Source organism: Epinephelus fuscoguttatus, linkage group LG18, assembly GCF_011397635.1.
Source record: "Epinephelus fuscoguttatus linkage group LG18, E.fuscoguttatus.final_Chr_v1".
In the NCBI taxonomy this organism is placed as follows: Eukaryota; Metazoa; Chordata; class Actinopteri; order Perciformes; family Serranidae; genus Epinephelus; species Epinephelus fuscoguttatus.
In genome coordinates, this window is record NC_064769.1 from 39,550,751 (window position 1) to 39,571,840 (window position 21,090).

The window sequence follows — 21,090 nt, forward strand, 5'->3', positions numbered from 1 at the left end:
ATATTTCCTCTCTGCAGATATGATTTATTTCTGCCTCTCCTGTGTCTCCCTCCCCTCTGTCAGTCTGTCCGTCTGTTTGTCAGATGTTTTCTGCACTATTACATAAAGTGAAAAGTTTGGAGAGACAGTGGATGACTTTGACATCAGACAAACGGTCCAAACTTTCCTGCCACGGCACATCCAGACTCTGACTCTGCTCTCCACCAGAAAAACAAGAAAACACTTCAGACAAACCTCATCCATCATGAAACCCCGAAACACTCCAGATTATACAACCTGAGAACATGAAACTAGAGTTACATGTAGTCTGTCTTTGTCATTTAAGGACAGAAACCTGAGGAAATAGGTTACAAAAAAAGTTGAATTGCAGGGATGAAAAGTAACTCACACCCTTTACTCAAGTACTGCACCTAAGAACAATTTTAAGGTACTTGTACTTTAAGCACTGCATTTAGCTACTTACTAGTTTTTGTCTGTTTTGCATATTGTTTTAAACATTTCAAATCCCCAAAAGATCAAATCACTAAATATCAAAGACTAGAGAAGCCCAGAATATTCATAGAAATTCTCGAAACAACACCAGCTACTGACAACTACTTACATACTAATTTATCAGTATTGATAATAATGAAGAATATAAGAATATATTATTAGATTTTTTGATGCATTAATTACATTTTGATTATAATAATTAATTAATGATTGAGTAGGATTTTAAATGAATGACTTTTACTTGTAGTGAAGTACTTACACATCGTGGCACTGGCACTTTTACATTAGTAGATCTTATTACTTCCTCTCCCACTGTTGAACTGACCGTCATGATTAAAAATGATTTTCAACCCAAATGCCAGGAACAAAATAAAGAATGTTGACATTGCACATTTCTGCAAACTACGGATGTTTTATATTTGTGTGTTATTATGTAGCAGAAAGGTTGAAAGATACATTTAAACAACGCTGTAGTTAGGTTTAGGCACAAAAGCAACTTTGATATAGTAAGGAAAAGATTGTGTTTTGGCTAAAATTATCCAGCTTTTATGGCACAATCCCTGCCGGAAATACAGTGACCGGTTGCTACACAACACCCATGTGTGTAGCCTAAAAAACTGCTGGAAACACAGTGATAGGTTGCTACAAAACACTTGTTTGGAGCCTGAAAAGCAGCTGGAAGCACAGTCACAAGTTATTAGAGAACACATGTTTGGTGCATAAAAATCTGCCGGAAACACAGTGACAGGTTGCTACTAAACACCAATGTTTGGTGCCTAAAAAGCTGCTGGAAACACAGTGAAAGGATGCTATAAAACACCCATGTGTGTAGCCTAAAAAACTGCTGGAAACACAGTGATAGGTTGGTATGAAACACTCATGTTTGGAGTCTGAAAAGCAGCTGGAAGCGCAGTGACAGGATGCTATTACACAGTCATGTTTGGAGCCTAAAAAGCTGTAAGAAACAAAGTGACTGCTTGCTACACAACACCCATGCTTGGAGCCAGAAAAGCCACTGAACACATATTTGCAGGTCACTACAAAACACCCATGTGTGTAGCCTAAAAAACTGCTGGAAACACAGTAATAGGTTGCTACACAACACCCATGTTTGGAGCCAAAAAAGCCACTGGATACATAATGACAGGTCACTACAAAACACCCATGTGTAGCCTAAAAAACTGCTGGAAACACAGTGACTGGTTGCTACAAAACACTCATGTTAAGAGCCTGAAAAGCAGCTGGAAGCACAGTGACAAGTTATTAGAGAACACACGTTTGGTGCATAAAAATCTGCTGGAAACACAGTGACAGGTTGCTATGAAACACCCATGTTTGCTGCCTAAAAAGCTGCTGGAAACACAGTGACAGGTTGCTATAAAACAGTCATGTTTGGAGCCTAAAAAGCTGTAAGAAACAAAGCAACCGGTTGTGACACAACACCCATGTTTGGAGCCAAAAAAGCCACTGGATACATAATGACAGGTCACTACAAAAGGTCTCTGTCTCGTTCACCTCGTGATGACAAAGTCAGCTCATATACTGTGTAACTTTAGAAACGTTTATATGAAACATATGAAAGGTACAAAATGTAACATATCTGTGGTTTGGAGAAATGTACAGTGCCAACATTTTCCTCTGGTGACTGGGCTGAATTTGTCTTTGTTGAGCATCTCACAGTTACAGTGTACAGCTCTGACTCAGAATGCGACGGCCATTTTTACATTCAGTTACCAGAGGAAGACGAAGTGTTCGGTTTCATTCAGCAGAAACTCCTCAATATAAAACCAGCCTTTCCTGGAAACACACTGCTACACTGTGTATCTATACAGCTGAGGGCTGTGTGTGTGTGTGTGTGTGTGTGTGTGTGTGTGTGTGTGTGTGTGTGTGTGTGTGTGTGGTAAACTGCCAGTAGATGTTTGACTTTGAAGAACAACATGTTCCATTGAAGCAGGCTTTGTTAGTGATAATAAAATACTCACTACAGCACTTCCCATCATGTAAACTCCAGTGTACACAGAGAGACTCAGTGTGTGTGTGTGTGTGTGTGTGTGTGTGTGTGTGTGTGTGTGTGTGTGTGTGTGTGAGTGTTGTCTGTGCGTTCAGTCAGTGGAGCGCCAAGGTTATCTGCAGGGGAAGCAACACAGTGTGAAGCTCTGACTGAACACACTGATACTGCAGACACACACACACACACACACACACAGAACTGTTAATTGTGGCCATATTCATATTTAATTATATCTGACATCACAGACGGAGGTGATGACAGCTCACAGCGGTGGCCTCTCCGTCACCTCTCCCACTCCCTCAGTTCAATGCAATGAGCTTTATTGGAATAATATATAGCGTGTCACAGTTTGAACGGTAAAGAGACGGCCAGACGGGGAGGGCGGGGATGAGGGGTGAGCTGAGGTGCGAGAAGTAGATCAGAATAAAAACTCTCCCTCCTTCTCTCTCTCATAGCTCGGTGAAATGTGAACACACAGACATGAAACACATTTTGATATTCAGTGTGATCTATCATTATCTCTGATGTCCATCCAGAATAAACATCCATAAGTCCACTCAGACACCAGAGAGAGAGTTCTTCAGTGTCACAGTAAACCTGGGACAGCTGTGTGTCCATCAGTACAAACAAACAGGAGCTGCTGATTGGTCACTCAGCACTGTGAATGGTGATCATTTAACCAATATGCAAATCAATACGAGCTAAAATTATGGCAGTGATAGCAATACCTACACAGAGGATGCACGATACGATGTTGTCACAATGCTTAAGTCACGAGCACGAGTATTATCCAAAGTCAGCAACCAAGACGACATGTTTGTCTGACATATAGCAGCACTTACGACTGTGAACAGGACTTCAGAGAGGGGAGAGGAGAGGAGAGGAGAGGAGAGGAGAGGAGAGCACCATACCGGTTGAGTGAAATGGAGTGCAGCCAAATGTTTCTGTGGTAACTACTCTCTGATTGGTGCACAGTCCATATTTGCGTTTTGATCGGGCAGCTCTAGTCTCACAGTCAGCCGACTACAGCAGGGTTGCCAACTCTCACGCCCGTTTAGGAAATCTCACTCCACCGTCGCCAAGTCCATTTTTTTTTTTTTGTTTTTTTTTTTATGTCCAGCCCATTGTGTGGCCACATACTGGATGTCCACTGGATCCGTCACATGCAGGATTCGGCCACAAGATAATAATGTCACGCGATAATTTTCAGAAACCCTGGAGGTATAAAGCAGGGCTGGACTGGGACAAAAAAATGGCCCGGGCATTTTTGGCCATGGCGGCCCACTATGATTGGTGAAATGCCATACGCACACACTATGCTGTTACCAACATTAAAATAAATCTCAGTAGTACCCTACGTGTGCTGGAAGAGAGTACCAAGGCCAGAAAATCGATGTGCTCTTTCACTTCTCATAAACATCCTGGTGGTAGCAGATGGCCCTGGAGCACACAATGCCTATGGTGAAAGCACTTGCCAAAGAAACTCTACAAGATTCATCATTTCAATTTTTAATAAAATGTGTGCAAGTACAAATAAGATACATACATTTTTTTGTCCCAGTCCAGCTCTGTACACAGGTCATTGAAAGTCCTTGAATTTATCTATTTCTGTATGAAACTGCATAAAAATAGGATTTTGCCGTGTGAATTTCAAAATTTTCTCGGGGGAGAACCCTCCTTGAAATCTTTCTGTTTGTCACAACAGGACATATTACTGGATTCTTTAAGCAGATGACTTAACTACCGTAGACTGATGGAATGGACCTTGATCTGTTACTGTAAAACAAATATACGTCTATGGATGTATGTGGGGCTTAGGCCTATAGATATGAAAATGTAAACGTACACTCATTTCCCCTGTTTGCCACATGTGCATATGAACTCTTTTAAGGTAAAAAAAAAAGAAAAAAAAAGTGCCACTGTGTCCACGCATGTTCATGACCACACACGCACAAGCAGATATTATGTCACAAGCTAAAATCTCACTCCGGCCCTGTGACCAAAGTTGGCAGCACTTTATTAGCGGCACTTTCTAACGTAAACAATCACCAGTTAAAGCCTCGAAACACAACTGGATTATGATCTAAAATCAACATCAGCAACCAAGATGACACGTTTCCCTAACGTTAGCATGTAGCTACATGTAGCAGCGTATATGTTTTATGAACACTTACAGAGACATGCCTGCAGCAGATGACCGTATAAAGAAATCATCTGGTTGGAGTATTCAGAGGTTTTTACTTTCACATGTTTACATCATTATTTGAAGCGTTGGTGTGATTATCCAACATCGTGACATTATGACAGAAAATCAGAAAAAAGCGTGATAAGTCCTCTTCAACAGAGTTCACCGTGCAGGAAACATGTAATTTCTTTGCCCTCCTCCCAAACACTTTTCTCCCTGATAAAAATATGTAATAACACTGGAGGAGGCTGCAGCTTCAACTCAGGGAAATGTCATCATGCTACACTTTGCTGGGTCAAGGTCACGCTTGTCTTTTCCATTAGACTCGTGTAATTGGATGTGTTGGATTGGATTTTAATGGTGTCCACATATGTGTGTGTTCACACTTGACACTGTGATGTGACATTCACACGTGTGATCAGATCTGCAGCACAGACAGAGGATTGTTGTACCTCTCTGTGGATGTGGACTCTTCTGTAAAGGTGGCAGACGTCCTCTCAGGTCTGCTGAGGAAGACTCTGTGCTCTGTCGTCCTGTTATTGGCAGCTCAAACTTTGCTGTGAAGTAGTTATTGGTAGGAATGTTTTAGAAGTGTGAAATGGAAATTTTAATATTTGCTGTCGCTTCAAGATCCTTTCAAACACTGACACACTTCAGTTTGTCCATCCAAGTTTGTGCTAAACAGTGTTGTGCTTTGTCATCAGTTTCACTGTCAGATATATATTTAATCAACATTTAATCAAACATAATAAGCACCAGATCGGACTCAGTATTGGCAGAAGGGTCATTCTGAAGGAATTAAATCGGGGCAAGAGGAATTGATCTTGAATGAAAACGTCATGCTTTAGATGTGACGAGCAGATTGTAGGGAAACAAATTAAACAGTTTACAGATACATTCAATAAAAATGTTTGCTCTCTGCGTTGAAACCACTGGCAGTGTGTCTCTGACTAAATCTATCTGCTGAAGCAAATAAGTTGTAAATGCACATGAATTTTGTGTTTGCACATGGTGGAGCTGCCACGCACTGTTTTGTGAGAAAACTGTCAGACTGGTCGTGCACTCTCCCCACGCTCTGGGCTTAAAGAGATCTGATCACTGATGTCGCTGTCTGAGTAGAGACATGAAATGGAGTCAGCCAGACGGAAAACACCGTCTGGACAGTGCCGCAAAACAGTCTGGCGGGGTGGCAGGACAGTAAAATGAAACATGTATGACAATATGTTCATATGGTAATGCCTGATTGTTTCAGAGAATGGAACAAAATTTCCATTCATCAATTTTCATCCGCTAATCCGAGCAAAGCACCCCAGACGTCCCTCTCCCCACCATTCCAGCTCCTCCTGGAGGACCCCAAGACATTCCCAGACCTGATGAGATACAAAATCCCTCCAGTGTGTTCTGGGTCTGCCCCGGAGCCTCCTACCAGTGGGACGTGCCCAGAACACCTCCTGATCAGATGTTGAACCACCTCAACATGAAGGAGCAGCAGCTCTACTCCGAGCTCCCTCCAGATGTCTGACTCCTCCCCCTATCTCTAAGGCTGAGCCCAGACACCCTACAGAGGAAACTCATTTCAGACGCTTGTATCTGTGACCTCATTCTTTCAGTCACTACCCAGAGCTGATGACCATAGGTGAGGGTTGGGACGCAGATGGACCAGGAAATCAAAAGCTTTGCCTTCCAGCTCAGCTCCCTCTTCACCACAATGGTCTGGCGCAGCACCTGTATCACTGCAGATGCTGCGCCAAACAGCCAATCCACCTCACGCTCCATTCTGCCCTCACTTGTGAACAAAACCCCGAGATACCTGAACTCCCTCAGTGAGGCAGTAACTCTCCCCCAACCCAGAGGGAACAATCCACCGGTTTCCAGCAGAGAACCATGACCCCAGGTTTGGAGGTACTAAGTGTCATCCGGACCGCTTCGCCACCGTGTGATGAAGCCAACAGAAACACATCATCTGCAAAAGAAAGAGATGAAATTCTGAGGTTCCCAAACCAGACCCCTTCCACCCCCGCCCACATTTAAGAGGACTGTCTGAACAGACCGAGGGTCTAGGTACCATGTCTGAAGGGTCACTGCTTGTTCCAAAGGTGCTGGACTGAAAGGGTTTGGTGGAGAGGGGGCTTCTGCTCAGGCCCTCACATGAGCTCTTCAGCAGACTTGTTGTGATGATTTAACCAATGAACTCTGTTACACACTTTCATCCGCCCCACGTTGCTTTATTACAGCACACTTGAGCTCTAGTTAAGAATTTACTGTCTCATAGTGACACCAGCCTGTAAACACTCCCATCACATGACCGCAGCCTCACTGACTCAGGATCAGCTGACTCACAGCACTACTGTCTTGGCTCATATCTGTTATATTTAACAGTTCCTGCTGAATGCTTTTACATAAATATAATGACTATGCTGCACAAGTAATGAGATGCTAATGAATTCCACATGTAATCTAATGCACTGCAGACCACAGTCCGTTTGATAAAACACACACTGAGGCTCATGCTCCTGATTAATGATGACAGAATGACAATAGGGAAGGATATTAATGTGAACACATGATTCAGTTATCAACAGTTAATGTGCTCTGAACAGATCAAAAGGCGGTCTGAATTTGTGCAGTGTTTTTATGCCTCCATGCCGGCGACAGCCTCGGCCAGAGGTGTTATGTTTTCAGGTTGTAATATTCTCAAGAACTCAATATCTTAAGAACTTCCACTCAAGCATAAACTAATTAGATTTTGGCGGTCAAAGGTCAAGGTCACTGTGACATCATCTGTCTCGTTCTTGTTAACATGATATCTCAAAAACACATTGATAGGATTTTTTTTTATTCAAATTTGGCACAAATGTCCACTTGTACTCAAGCATAAACTAATTCGATTTCAGCGGTGAAAGGTCAAGGTCACTGTGACATCATTTGTCTCAGTCTTGTTAACATGATATCTCAAAAACACATTGATAGGACTTTTTTATTTATTTATTTTTTCAAATTTGGCACAAACGTACACTTGTACTCAAGCATAAACTAATTCGATTTCAGCGGTGAAAGGTCAAGGTCACTGTGACATCATTTGTCTCAGTCTTGTTAACATGATATCTCAAAAACACATTGATAGGATTTTTTTTTTATTCAAATTTGGCACAAATGTCCACTTGTACTCAAGCAGAAACTAATTAGATTTCAGCGGCCAAAGGTCAAGGTCACTGTGACATCATCTGTCTCACTCTTGTTAACATGATATCTCAAAAACACATTGATAGGACTTTTTTTATTTATTTATTTTTTCAAATTTGGCACAAATGTCTATTTGGACTCTTGGTTGTAGGTCAAAGGTCACTGCGACTTCATCTGTCTCGTTCTTGTTAACATGATATCTCAAAAACACATTGATAGGATTTTTTATTTATTTATGTCAAATTTGGCACAAACGTACACTTGTACTCAAGCATAAACTAATTAGATTTCAGCGGTCAAAGGTCAAGGTCACTGCGACTTCATCTATCTCATTCTTGTTAACATGATATCTCAAAAACACATTGATAGGACTTTTTTATTTATTTATTTTTCAAATTTGGCAACAACGTACACTTGTACTCAAGCATAAACTAATTTGATTTCGGCGGTGAAAGGTCAAGGTCACTGTGACATCATTTGTCTCGTTCTTGTTAACAAGATGTCTCAAAAACACATTGATAGGATTTTTTATTTATTTTAATTTTTTTTAATTCAAATTTGGCACAAACGTCCACTTTTACTCCAGCATAAACTAATTCGATTTCAGCGGTGAAAGGTCAAGGTCACTGTGACATCATTTGTCTCATTCTTGTTAACATGATATCTCAAAAACACATTGATAGGACTTTTTTTTTTTTTTCTCAAATTTGGCACAAATGTCCACTTGGACTCTTGGTCGTAGGTCAAAGGTCACTGCGACCTCATCCGTCTTGTTCTGGTGAATGCAATATCTGAAGAACACCTTGAGGGAATGTTTTCAAATTTGGCACAAATGTCCACTTGAAGACGTGGGAGGAGCAGTTCAAGGTCAGCTGCTTCCTGGCCCCCTTCCCCAGTTAGATCGGAATACCAGGATTACAAAAGTGGGAATTCTGGGAAGTGGGAAGTTTTTAGACGGGAGAAGGGTAGAAGTCATGGATACAGTGTTCTCTGGTGATGTGTCAGGGAAAACAGAGTCCTGCTCTCCAACAGAAATCAGTTAGAGGGGACATGACCCACTGGATTGCCACTGAGCTGGTTCTGAGTGGCACTGATCATCAAAATATAACATTATATGTTTAAAACTCAGTATAAGAATTTTATTCTGATCCCTTCTGTGCAGAGTTTGCATGTTCTCCCTGTGTCAGCATGGGTTTCCTCCAGGTGCTTCAGTTTCCTCCCACAGTCCAAAGACATGCAGGTTAATTGGTGACTCTAAGTACAACAACAATACTAATGTCATATGAAGGCTTATAAGCAACTCTGTCCAACGATATGTTATGTGAGTATGTGAGTCAATAATTAATTTCCCCAAAAACACGCAGAGGTGTCTGCAGTACTTCTGTATATAACCTGGGAGGCAAAACCCAGGCCAAAAAGTCCCATATACCACTGTTATTATCAGATTTAAACTTTTCTCCATTTTTTAAATCAGTCTTCATTTTTCATCTCAGAAACAGGTCTTAAAGGTCACTTAGTGTAATGTTGGGAGAGCGTGCAGCCTCCCCTCCTGACTCCCATACATATTGATTTTCAAATTCAGTTTCCAGATTCAATTAAATTTTACAAAACTTTATTTGTCCCTGCAAGGGCAGCTGTGTGCAGCCGCTTATCACCCACATCAGCAGATACCCTCTCAATAAACAGGGGAGGAGAAGACACACTGTTAATCACAGAGCTAATGAAGGCTTGGAGCTATAAACAGTGTGTGGGATTGGTGAGAAATCGATTAAAATAAAATAAAAATATCTGAAAACATCCACAGAAAGTGATGAAGCCGTACACTGCAGAGGGATTGTAGCAGCAGTAACACAGCGTACCGGGTCACCTCACTAAGTCCACACACAGCAAATGTTCAATTATCCCTCAACAGATGGATTTTATTATTCAGCACAAAATGACTTTTACATCAGTTGTAGAAACAGCAGTGTTGAAGCAGCTCAGAGGATTCTGTGTATGACTCAAAATGTGGTTTTTATTTTCTCTTTCTGTTCAGATTCGTCTCTATCCAAGATGAGCCCCTGCTCTGAGGCCGGGAAACCCTGTAACCCCTGTCTGGATGCGGCAAAGGCCTGTAACCTTAACGAAACGTGTAAACGCCTACGATCTGCCTATAACTCCATCTGCAGCAAGGCCACGCCCCCTCAGCCCTCTCTGGCCAATCAGGAGCCATGCAGCCGGAAAAGATGTCAGAAGGTGGGGGCAGAATTATTGTCTAATAATTCAGTGTTTGGTTTAATGTTAAATTAGGAATGCACCTGTTTACATCGGTATCACCTAATATTACGCTTGCAGAGTCGGAGAGCCGCCGTTTTAGATGTGAATGAGTACCAGGCCGTTTTATGTTGTACGGACCGAGATCGCTAAATACATATTTTGGATCATTGTTATTAAAACCAGATCAGTAGAGAATATAGCAACTTTCACCACAGCTTATTTTCGGAGGATCGCTCCAAGGAGACGTGTTCTTTGCTTAGATTATCAAACGGACGATGGAGCATAGATACTTGTTTCTGGCTGCAGCATTAGCTCAATGAAAAGTTTTCTATTTCACTTTAATATGTTGATTAAAAACACCTCCGTCTGTTGATACTTTGAAATGGGCGGCACAGTGATGCAGTGGTTAGCACTGTTGCCTCACAGCAAGAGGGTTCCTGGTTTGAACCCAGGGTGGGGAGCCCTTGTGTGTGGAATTTGCATGTTCTCCCCGTGTCAGCGTGGGTTTGATGTGAAGATGCTAGCTAGCACTAGGATAGCTAGCTAGTAGAAATGTTGACTACTCCCACTACTGTGAAGTGATTGACTGATATAGGATTGTGAGCATCTGATTGGTCACATTAAAAAATGATTGTCTAAAGTGGCTCTATGGCTCTGCAGGTGGGTGGTACTGTTGACTGCCATCAGCTGTCACTACAAGTCATGCTAAAAAAAGGAAGGCTTGAAACTTACAGCATCTCGTAGTCCCAGGGAGCTAATCTGTGTTTCCCAGGATAGTGAAGCCATGCCGCGCCCTGACTGGCTGTTACTCGCTGCCTATAAAATAAATACAACACTTCGAAGATGACACAGTGAAGCTTACCGGTACCCTGCAGCTGCACTTTTGGAGATAGTCTTTAGCTTGCTAACCCTTGGCAAATGTCCGTCATTTGTAGTTTTACCTTCCAACAACTTCATCCTCGACTCCGTAAATTCACCAGCAAACCACCCGTCTCCTGGGACGGATAGTTTGCTGGTGAATCACGGAGGCTTGAAATCTTGAAACTGTGATGATTGTAAAGATCTTCTGTTGTAAAACATCCATGTTTTTACAGACATGGATACAAACTGTCAAGTTCAGACCAAAGATTCTCGACGAGACAAAACCGTTGAGAGAAAAGTGTCAGCGGTGTGAACTGTCCGTCCGAGCTCGACTCAAGCTGGCTGATGGCGTCACCTGACACTCAGCTGGTCAAATGGCCGGCGGCTGGTTTTAAAGCATGTCACCTGTTTCAACAGCCAATCAGCTTGTAGTGAAGTCAGCTGGTCAAGTCAAAATGGCCACAGATGGCGTGTTGGCTTGCTGCAGCAGGTGCTCCGTCCCCACAGAGCCCTCTGTTTCTGTCCTCACGAGTCGTTGACTAGAGATGATATGCCGTCTCATGGCGGTCACTTCCTGTCAACGTTACAGATCAGAAGCACAGAGAGTCGTTGACTAGAGATGATACGCCGTCTCATGGCCGTCACTTCCTGTCAATGTTACAGATCAGAGGTACAGAGAGTCGTTGACTAGAGATGATACGCCGTCTCATGGCGGTCACTTCCTGTCGACGTTACAGATCAGAAGCACAGAGAGTTGTTGACTAGAGATGATACGCCGTCTCATGGCCGTCACTTCCTGTCGACGTTACAGATCAGAAGCACAGAGAGTCGTTGACTAGAGATGATACGCTGTCTCATGGCGGTCACTTCCTGTCAACGATACAGATCAGAGGTACAGAGAGTTCTTGACTAGAGATGATATGCCGTCTCATGGCCGTCACTTCCTGTCGATGTTACAGATTAGAAGCACAGAGAGTCGTTGACTAGAGATGATACGCCGTCTCATGGCCGTCACTTCCTGTCAATGTTACAGATCAGAGGTACAGAGAGTCGTTGACTAGAGATGATACGCCGTCTCATGGCCGTCACTTCCTGTCGACGTTACAGATCAGAAGCACAGAGAGTTGTTGACTAGAGATGATATGATGCACCGTCTCATCTAGTTGGTGTGAAGTGGCAGCGTTTTACAATGTTTTGGTCTGAACTGGGCTTTAGGGAAACTTGGCTGATTTGTGGAGGCGTGCAACCACAAAGCGGATATTCTAGTTGTATAATAAAGTGAAGCTGTGTGAATATTTAGTGTCACTAAAGGCTGAGCTGTAAGAATGTGTTGGAGAGAACAGACCTACACAGGGCTTCACATGTCATGTGGTACTTACTGAATTTCCCCATCAGGGTAAAATATACCTCTCCATAATGCGGCCACTCAGAATCTGAAGAATACAAAAATACAACCGTCAATCACTCCAGCTCCATTATACGTTAATCAGTGTGCAGCAGGTGGTATCACCTTTTAGCTTTTACTCCACTGATGATGTTGAAGTGCACTCCTGCAAGTCACAAATATCGGAGTAGAAAAAAAAAAAAGCACCTACTCTACCAACTGATTTCTGACCTTTTCTCCAGTGGTGAGATCATGAGACAGAGCTGTGCACGGTGAAATAACATCCCGCACGCTGCTGGATCTGTTAAAACTAAAAGCTTATTTAAGACTAAAAGGTTATTAATATTTCATTTCCTGCTCCCTTTCCTCATTTCTACTGACTAAACGTTAAGCTGCTAACAGCTAAATGTAATTTCACTGTTATGTAACCGTCCTGTGGAATACAAGGCTGTTGAAGATCTGACCTCTGCTCCGCTCCTGGATAGAGAATATTTAACTATCTAGTAATATAAATGATACAAAGATGATGATTCACTCCTCACTCTGTGTCTCTCAGGCCCTGCGTCAGTTCTTCGAGCGGGTCTCATGGGAGCTGAGCTACCCTCTGCTGTTCTGCTCCTGCCCGGACCAGGCGTGTGCCGAGCGCCGCCGCCGCACCATCGTCCCCTCCTGCTCCCACCAGGAGAGGCACAAGCCCACCTGCCTGGAGCTCCGACGCATCTGCCGCTCCGACGCTCTCTGCAGGTGAGACGGCCTCCAGCAGCCAATCAGGTGTGAGCGTGACCTGCCGGTTTTCCATTCACATGCACGAAGGCTGGATGCAGCGTGTTTCGCTGATTATGATCAGGCGAGAGGAGGAACTAATCAGTGAAATCAGCTGCTGGAGGGTTTAATTGGAAAGAAATCGAGAACACTCTTGGGTCAAAATTGCGAGTTTGATTGATAACTACTAGCTTCAAAGGTTAGAGGAGCCTGAAGTGGGGGAAGTGAGTGAGTTACACCCCCGCCCTCCTCCCTTGGTGACTACGGTTGAGGTGCCCTTGAAAAGGCAGCAGTGCTGGTGAAAAGCACACGCCTGATTGGTTAGCTTTCTCTGGATAAATATATGTTGAATACAGTGATGAAGGCAGGAAGACAGTTTCTGAGTTAAAGAACAGAGAGGGGAAGTTCAAAAGAGGGTTACTGAGGGAGGAAAGGCTCAAAACTTAATTATAGGGATATGTCTCTGATTTTCAACCAGCTCTGCGTCAGAACAACGTGGGTAGTGTGTGTTAATGGGCTCAATCCCAAGTCACCCCCTTGGCCATTCCATTTTTAGTGCTGCTGCATAGGATAGTGTGTCCCGTGTCTTTTGGGATTGAGGGCTAGTGGTCATCCAGCCCTCTGGGTGGCCCTCCACATGGAGTGGTAAGAGAAAATTCCCAGAATGCTTAGCAAACTGCAGCTGTTTAAAGTAAAAAAGCAACATGCAGAAAAAGCTCATAAATGTAATTTATCCTTGCTAATAACAATAATAATAATAATAATAATAATAATGCAAAAATGTTAAAGTTCTTCGGGCTATGTTAGATTAACGTAGACACAAAGGAATATGTATGTTTCAACAGTTTATTTTTTTAGCTAACTCTTTCAACTGTTTATCAGAACTATTAGCTAACAATTTCAACTATTATCCATTAGCTAACTAATGCTATTTCAACTGTTTAGCTGCTAACTAGCCTTATATCAACTGTTAATCAATTACCTTTAGCTAACCAATGCTACCTGCAACACTTACTTCAAGCTATCTGTTTCAACCTTTTGTTCCATTAGCTAGCTAATGCTATTTGAACTGTTTAAGCTAACCAATGCGGACAGGTCATTAGATGTTATTAGTTAACTGTTTCAGCCGATAGCCATTACTTTTAGCTAACTAATTCTATTTCAACTAGCTACTTATCAGCTAACTAATCCTATATCAACTGTTTATAAATTACTTTTAGCTAGCGATATGTTTCAATCTTTTGCTCCATCACTTATAGCTAACTAATGTTGTTTTGACCATTTAATAACTTTACCTTTAGCTAATTAATGCTATTTTGACAGTTTATCAGTTCTTTTTAGCTAACTGTTTCAACCGTTAGGCATTATTTTCAGCTAACTAATGCTATTGCAATATTTACTTACTTACTGTCACTATTACTTTTAGCTAACTATTTCAACCCTTAGGCCTCATTTACATCTCAAGCGATGTGTTCGCGTAGCGCTCGTAAACGGTTGCTGTGTACTCACGTTTTCATTTCGGCAAGCATGTTAACAAGCTAGAGCATTAACAACGCATCTGTTCTATGCGCTGCTTGAGTCGTGCTGCTTTTGCCAGCAAGCTCGAAAATAGATGAGATGCCGATTTTTTGCACGAGCGAATGGTCGCTGTAGTCAACAAAAAATTGACATCTACGGTGGCCAAGAGAGGTCACTACAGATTGATCGAGGCAGTCAAAAAGCATGTTGACCTTCATGATGTCTGACATCCATTGTATAAAGACAGTCAAAGGAAGGAGAAGGCATGGGCAGCGGTCGCCACCGCAATTGGCTTTGATAACCGTAAGTAGCTAATGCAGCTTTGCTGTGTATGCTTTGTGACAGCTAAGCACATGTCGCTAACACTGAGACAAATGGGCTTTTTGTACTACGGCTAGTAATTAGCAGACAAAGACTACTTGCCCATTTGTAGTGCTAAATAGTATTAATTCTCCAAGCGTTGGAATAATGACTGTCCACCCTGGGCTTTGGGTCCAAACTCACTTCTTCTTCTTTGGGGTTTATTGGAGATTTGCAAACACGGTGCACTACCGCCACCAACTGTCCAGGTGTGGTTTGTATTTTGACACGACAGCAGCAGCTGTTGCGTGACGTGTCTGTTTGGTTTTGGTGTGAATACACGTGTGCTGCTGCTACGCTTGTGCATCACTTGCAGTGTGAATGAGGCCTCACATACTGAATTGCTGACACTAATCTTGCAACTGTGCTGATTGTAAAGATCTGTGTATGAAGCATCCATGTTTTAGAATTTTTAACTGCTTTGCAGCAACATCCATATTCGAAGCAACATCAGCTGTCATGAGTCTGGACAGACATGGATGTAAACTGCAAACTGACGGGGCCACAGAGGCGTACAACTGCGAGGTGGTAACTCAAGTTTGATATGATACTAACGTGAACCTCTCTGTGCTTGGACCGCCGGCTGTACAAAACATCTGAAGTTTGAAGGAAATTCTACGTTACCAAGAAAATTTTTGTTGATTAATTCAACAAAATAACGAGCAGATAAATCAGTAATGAAACTACTGGTTAGATGCCGGCCTGCAGTGGACAGACATACTGTCGCTGTGGAACAGGACTGAGCAGGAAGGAGCAGGCAGAGCGACGAGCAAGCAAAGAAATGAAACCTAACGGGTGTAATGAAGCTGCTCTGCGTGCAGTGTCGTCTCATTCACTCAGTCTGCAGGTTACATCGGATCGTTTCCATTCACTCTGTCAGTCGTAGGTGTGATGCTGTTTCTCTGCTGCACACTTGCAGTATTTTCAGTCTCATGGTCAAGGCTGAGGTCACAGCGCCGCTCCGCTCCCGTCTTTTTCTAAAGCTCCAACATCTTCAGCAATTAGAGAGCTATATGTGAATAATGGTCCTTTTTTTTCCCTCCCAGCGTGCGCTGATTCCTCTGACAGCGTCTCGCACCTTGATAGAAAACAGTGTGTTTCTCTCTGTAGCAGCGCTTGCTTCAATTGATTTTTTTCAGCACTCTGACATATTCATCAACACATGAAGCTGATGTGCTGTGTGTGTGTGTGTGTGTGTGGAGGGGGGGGTCAAACTTTGCTCAGTCCTGGTCGAGGTTAAAACCCTTCAGAGACATTTAATTACAGACAGAATAATCTTAAAGGGAATTGTGTTTTCATGCAGTGTGCGTCTTATTTTCATGGTTTCTATCAGTGATAATGACCAGTGCTGAGCAGTCACTGTTTCAGTAACCACAACGGTGAATAATTACAATATGAACTTCAGCAATTACTGCAACATCCCACAGCTTCACCGTGAGAGCTGGATTTATGTAAAGCAGTAAAGTTTAAAAATCCTCCACACATTTATAATTTCACTCCTCTGACTTTTTGTGCCGCTCTCCTGACAGGAAACAATCACTTTATATATTTATAATTTAAAAAACTGTTTTGAAAATACATTTTAAGTATAATTTTTGGGGATTTGTAATAACTTTCATTTCATTCATTTCCCGTAACTGCTTACCCTGTTGGGGGTTGTGGGGGATGGAGCCTATTCCAGCATAACCTGCATGTCTTTGGACTGTGGGAGGAAGCTGGAGCACCTGGAGGAAACCCACGCTGACACAGGGAAAACATGTCAGAGCACCTGGAGGAAACCCACGCTGACACGGGGAGAACATGTTGGAGCACCTGGAGGAAACCCACACTGACACAGGGAGAACATGTGGGAGCACCTGGAGGAAACCCACGCTGACACGGGGAGAACATGTCGGAGCACCTGGAGGAAACTCACACTGACACGGGGAGAACATGTCGGAGCACCTGGAGGAAACTCACACTGACACAGGGAGAACATATCGGAGCACCTGGAGGAAACCCACGCTGACACGGGGAGAACATGTCAGAGCACCTGGAGGAAACTCACGCTGACACAGGGAGAACATGTCAGAGCACCTGGAGGAAACCCACACTGACACAGGGAGAACATGTCAGAGCACCTGGAGGAAACCCACGCTGACACAGGGAGAACATGTCAGAGCACCTGGAGGAAACCCACGCTGACACGGGGAGAACATGTCAGAGCACCTGGAGGAAACCCACGCTGACACAGGGAGAACATGTAAACTCTGCACAGAAGGGCTCCTCCACCCTGGGTTCCAACCAGGAACCCTCTTGCTGTGAGGCCACAGTGCTAACCACTGCACCACCATGCCGCCTAATAATGACTTTCAAGTGCACTTAAATATGATAAAAAAATCTTCCTGTTGAACCAAAGTTGGATTAAAGTATATTTTTTAAGGTAATAAGTTGTACTTCAGATGTTTAAGCACATATTAATGCTGTCTCAATACAGAGCAGCCAAGGACACTTAGAGTGCAACTTTATTGGCACTAATGATACACAATTAGCATCCTGAGTACATTGCTAGTATAAGTGCATTAAGGCTGCGCAGATTAAGGAAAATACAATGATGATATTTTGCAGAGCAGACTGATGTTTGTCTCGTTTCTCATTTAATTGGTTATTTTGAATAATATTTATAACTCTATCTCAACTTTGTGCTTCGTTTGTGACGTTAGAGTGTTGTCATTTTAAATCTGATCTGGAGTCTGCCAGTGGGTTTTGTTGGGCTGAGTCTCTCCGAGATAAACTGGTAAACACTGACACATGTAAACAACAAACCCCGCCTGCTCCGTGAGCTGCGTCTGGCTCCAGACAACAAAGAGTGAGCGGAGAGTGAGTGAAGTGAAGCCTGGACGAGGCTGAGCTTCTGTAAGGTGATTCCCTCCCATCACTCCGGCTTTCTGAGGCTTAGCTGCCTGTTGCTTTGCCGCTGTGATGCTGCACGCTCACACACAGGACGTTTAAAACTCAGCATTTTCACGGTTCGCACCAAAAATACCACGATTCAAGGAGAGGATCATTTGAATCAGATTTTATGACCCTAAACATGCAGATGTTGTTTTGTGGCTGTAAAACAATAAATGGAGTGTGACACGCGCGGCTCAGGAAATGTGTCCAGAAATAGAAAATGAAAACGAGCTGCTCATTATGCACCAGAGCCGCTTAGAATAATCCACAACACAACAAATGCTTCATCGACAGCGTGTTTTGCATTTTTAAATCTGATTCTCACCCAGATTTTTTTTTTTTTCTTTGGCAAAACAGATTTTTGAAATTTGATTTTTAACCTTTTTTATCCTTCAAAATACCAACAACAAAATGGAGCTGTGGCAACTCTTCATCCTGTCGTCTGCCTGCTCTCAGTGAGTCAGCTGTGATTTCTCCTCAGTGACTCACGTCTGTCCTTCAGATGAAGAAACAGGAAACAGCGAGCCTGTTTAATCAAACACTGTGTGGCTGAAGGTTCATCTTCCCTTTGTTTTAAATTCAAATTTGCAGCTGTCAGAACTAAGTCCTTTACACACCGTGACAAGTAAACAACATGAAAATGCAAAATATTTCACATCCAAACTTTCCATATGGGCAGAGATGCAAATTCACGACAGGAAGTGGTCGAATCGGCAGAAGAAATTGTTGGCAGTGAACGTTTCTGTAAACCGTTTCTAAAGTGATGCAGTGAATAAGCTGACTGTCATCAGGAGGTGGAGGGACGGTGGATGGTGTTTGTCTCCAGCTGCTTTTGTAGCAACCTGTCACTGCACTTCCTGCAGCTTTTTAGTTTAGTTTAGTTGGAGACGCCTGAACTCCCTCGCTTGAGGCAGTAACTCTCTCCCAACCCAGAGGGGGCAATCCACTGGTTTCTGGCAGAGAACCATGACCTCAGATTTGTCTGCCCTGGGGCCTCCTGCCTGTTCGACATGCCTGGAACACCTCTAACCGGAGGCGCCGAGGAGGATCCTGATCAGACTTTTCGACACCAAGGAGCAGCGGCTGTACTCCGAGCTCCTCCCCCTATCTCTAAAGGTGCGGACACACCAAACCGACATCAAAGAACTAGCGGCGACGAAAGCCAACAGTAACTCACATCGCCCTGTGTCAGTTGCATTTGAACACACTACACGGACTACATCCGACGGCCAAGTGGCACGTACGTTCTGCGCCTGCGTGAGAGAGAGCGGAGTGAGAGAGTGGTACATCCTGTCAGCCGAGGGGTTTCCTATCTGTGCAGCCGAGCACCGCAGCACCTCCACGGACTATTACATCCAGACGGTCCCGGTGTTTCCTCCGCAGGCTCCACTTCACTCAGCTGCCCGATAAACCCGCTGCTTCTTCCCACTTTAACCTGAATAACAAACCAGGGCTCGGTGCTCCGGTTGGATCCAAACGGAGAGCCGGGGCTAGCTCAGAGACTAGCGGAGGCTAACTGGCTGTGCGTCCCTCCGGTCATGCTGCGGCTAACGCTCCGCTAGCCGCTCCCAGCTGGCTCCGGTTTGTTATTCAGGTTAAAGTGTGAAGAAGCAGCAGGTCTGTGGGGCAGCTGAGTGAAGTGGAGCCTGAGGAGGAAGCACCAGTTAGCCCCGGTTTCACTACAGGCAGATTCACTCGCTACAGGGGCGAGGAAATAAAACCTGAACAGCCAATCAGAGTGATCTCTCTCACCGACAAGCTCCACCGCCGATTCAACATGCTCAATCGGCCGAAAAGCCGCCAACGCCGAAGTGCCGATGGTGCGGGACACACCGCAAAAACTAGGCCGACAGACGCTCACTGATGGCCCGACTTTGGTCGATGGCCGACCGTCAGCTTGGTGTGTCAGGGCCTTAAGGCTGAGCCCAGACACCCTACGGAGGAAACTCATTTTCGCTGGTTGTATCCACGATGTCATTCCTTTGGTCTGCCTTTATTCATGCAGAAAAATCCACCTTGTTCCAATTACCTGTCCCTTTTTTTGCTGTGTAATATTCACAGTCTTTGTGGAAGCACTCCGGACACAAGCAACAGTTGGAAATATATTCAGATGCAAGTTTTATGACAGAAAACAAACACCTGCAGTGTGTGAAGGCCTCAGGAGTGTGAAGTCATGCGAGCAGCTGTGTGAGGCTGAATGTCTAAACGCTAACATGCTCACAATGACACAGTGAGTCAAAGCCAGAATTCTCTGGACCTGTGTGAGTCTCAGAGATCTTAGCCTCCTGTCTCAGCACAAAGGAGGCAGAAAGCAGGATAAGACGGTCCTGAAGGAGCTGCCTTTAGATAATCAGCCTCACACACACTCACACACACACTCAGGCTTTGTGTTTGCTGCCGCTATGTTCATGTTGCTCTGAGTCTCTGTGAGCGAACATGTGTGTCTAACAGGAGAGAGGAGATGAATCAATATGTGCACACAACCCTGCAGACCACCAAGCACGCAAAGACCCTAATGAGCTCCTTCCCCCAAACCTTACAACTATTTATCCACCCTCAGTTAGTCAACAACACACTCAGCTCAGTGCTTCCCTCTGACATTATAGAGCACATTTGATTTCCTGTAAAAAGGAATCCAAAGTAAGCTTTTGGTTTTAGCCTCCATTAACCTCAGATGGAGAGCAGAGAGCTGCATAATCAGAATCCCGCAGGTCCTTTGGGTCTCCGCAGCCTCTGGAGGGACGCAGAGGACGGGAGGGTGGTCGTCTCCCACTGTGGATGGGAGTATGCAGGAAGAAGTGAGTGCTCGGGGAGCGCTCTGATTGACACACACAGTAATTAAATATGGTCTTTGCCACAAGTAATGCATGAGAAACCTACGGGGAGCGTTGAAAGCTTTTTGGACCGACGCTCATTAAAAAAAAAAAAAACAAAAAAAAAAGGAAATCTATTAGCATTTCAGTTAAGAGCTCGATCACACCTCTCAGTGAGGAAATGTTAGTAGCTGGTTTGTGAAGGGAGGCGTCAGCTCGTGGGCCACATCCGGCCCTACAAGGGGCTGACATCACAGTGACATCATGTTATCAGCTGGAGGTGCAGCTGCCTCTCCCCCACAGGGCTGTAGGCTCCATAGGAGTGTTAAAA

The 21,090-nt window shown here is 43.9% G+C and overlaps 2 protein-coding genes across 3 annotated transcripts in view; one reads left to right on the forward strand and one right to left on the reverse strand.

The window, feature by feature from the left end:
* Window positions 1-21,090, forward strand: part of gfra2b (GDNF family receptor alpha 2b) — a 180,881-nt gene that overhangs the window by 86,508 nt on the left and 73,283 nt on the right. For both annotated transcript variants that reach the window (XR_007451685.1, XM_049603832.1), the window contains exons 4-5: window positions 9,907-10,106; window positions 12,929-13,116. Coding sequence is in view for 1 of the 2 variants with exons in the window: in XM_049603832.1 (XP_049459789.1) it covers window positions 9,907-10,106; window positions 12,929-13,116 (388 nt within the window). In the remaining variant the exon portion in view is untranslated. The remainder of the gene's footprint in view (window positions 1-9,906; window positions 10,107-12,928; window positions 13,117-21,090) is intronic.
* Window positions 16,922-21,090, reverse strand: part of LOC125905703 (uncharacterized) — a 220,719-nt gene continuing 216,550 nt past the window's right edge. Inside the window, exon 7 of the mRNA XM_049603868.1 lies at window positions 16,922-17,132. Coding sequence (XP_049459825.1) covers window positions 17,124-17,132 — 9 coding nt within the window. The 3' untranslated portion in view covers window positions 16,922-17,123. The remainder of the gene's footprint in view (window positions 17,133-21,090) is intronic.